This window comes from Microtus ochrogaster, unplaced genomic scaffold (assembly GCF_000317375.1).
Source record: "Microtus ochrogaster isolate Prairie Vole_2 unplaced genomic scaffold, MicOch1.0 UNK8, whole genome shotgun sequence".
Lineage (NCBI taxonomy): Eukaryota > Metazoa > Chordata > Mammalia > Rodentia > Cricetidae > Microtus > Microtus ochrogaster.
In genome coordinates, this window is record NW_004949106.1 from 5,015,311 (window position 1) to 5,016,863 (window position 1,553).

The 1,553-nt window shown below is 43.7% G+C and overlaps 1 protein-coding gene across 2 annotated transcripts in view; it reads right to left on the bottom strand.

Moving 5' to 3' along the window:
- The window catches only part of Slc39a10 (solute carrier family 39 member 10), a 113,022-nt gene that overhangs the window by 9,882 nt on the left and 101,587 nt on the right, over positions 1 to 1,553 (bottom strand). For both annotated transcript variants that reach the window (XM_026788863.1, XM_005366362.3), the window contains exon 5: positions 1,134 to 1,322. In XM_026788863.1, coding sequence (XP_026644664.1) covers positions 1,134 to 1,322 — 189 coding nt within the window. The remainder of the gene's footprint in view (positions 1 to 1,133; positions 1,323 to 1,553) is intronic.

The window sequence follows — 1,553 nt, forward strand, 5'->3', positions numbered from 1 at the left end:
CCCATCTGCTGGAAATAGTTAGTGTGTTTCTCACATAACCTTTCAAGCATAAAATGTAACTACAATCGTTTCTCTAAGTCCAGCCTCTCTGGCTTCTTTTGCCGGGCCACCACCACATTCCACAGACAACAGTCTTCTCATCCTAACCAGTCCTCCTTTGAAGACAAGCAGGAGGAACTAGAGTGACCTGAAATGAAACGTCCCTCCTGATTAGATGGCAACTGGAGACCATGACAATCAAAGACTGCCACACAACTCATGCTGTAAGAATTAGAGTCACCTCCCCCCATCCCGGCTCAGAGAGCTGTTCCAAGTCTACTTTGTGTCAAAGGAACACATACAAAAATATATGTGTGCATGCACACATGCAAACAAAACTATGACTAGCCATGCACATACACAAACCACCAAAGTTACAAATACCCAGAGTACTGGGAAGAAAAAAAATTACATTTGGAATTAACATGATGGAAGACATTTGTAACTCTTGTCCATCTGTATAATATATGGGGGCTACCTATGTGTTACTACCTCAAACATACCCTGATGTGTACTGTGACAGTCTGTTTAGGCTAACGAGAACCAATGTGAACAGGCTTTAACCACAGCGGACGGGAGCAGCTCTAAACCAGCTTTCTGACAGACACAGACAGCTGCAGGCAATCAGGGTGGTGGAGCCATCTTCTCCCAAGCAGTGTATCCGTAGGAAAAAGATTTACTAGTTCCAGAGTTTCCCTTGCTGACTCACAAGCGAGTCTTGTTATTCTGACTCCTTCTTCCCGCTGCTATTTCTATTACTGGCCAAGTTTTTATGATAAGGAAGATATTGTACAAAAAAGCTTCACCATAGATAGAAGACTCATGAGACCTGTTTCCATATTCACTCTTAGAGTATAACTGGTCAGCAGCTTTCCTGTCCCTTAAGTCCTCAGGTATGATGAAGCACACTGTCTCAGACTCTGCTAGACTGTGACGTAAAGGCCAGAGTACACGCAATGACGAAGCCACACAGGTAGAGGCAGGGAAAGGCAGAGAGGAAATACACATAACACCATGCCAAGGAAAACCGCGTGTTCCGGAAGAGAAGCTGTTCTTTAGAGCTGTACCTAATAAACAAGCGAGAAGACACTTACTCTCTGCTGCTTGTAGTGCTTGAACATCCGAATGCAGTGCTCGATGATGAACAGCAGATAAATGCCTCCCAGGGCGACCAGTCCCTTCAGCACGGCATCATACTCCTGCAGAAACTTCTTCGGCTCATGCCCGTGAGAATGGCCGTGCCCGTGTGCATGCTGATGGCTGTGGTCATGTCCACCCTGAGACTGTTAGTGAGGAAAACAACGGAAATCATTCCAAATTTTGACCATAACATCTACACACATAGACTATATTCTCAGTTTAATTTTTAAACTTTCTACTAATACATAAAAACTACACAAACTTATAGGGTTCCTTGAATATTTTGATACATGCATGTATTATACAAGGTTCAAGTCATTTATCCTTTCTCTATGGTGAAAAACCAACTGGAGCCCTTCTACACACATCACCTC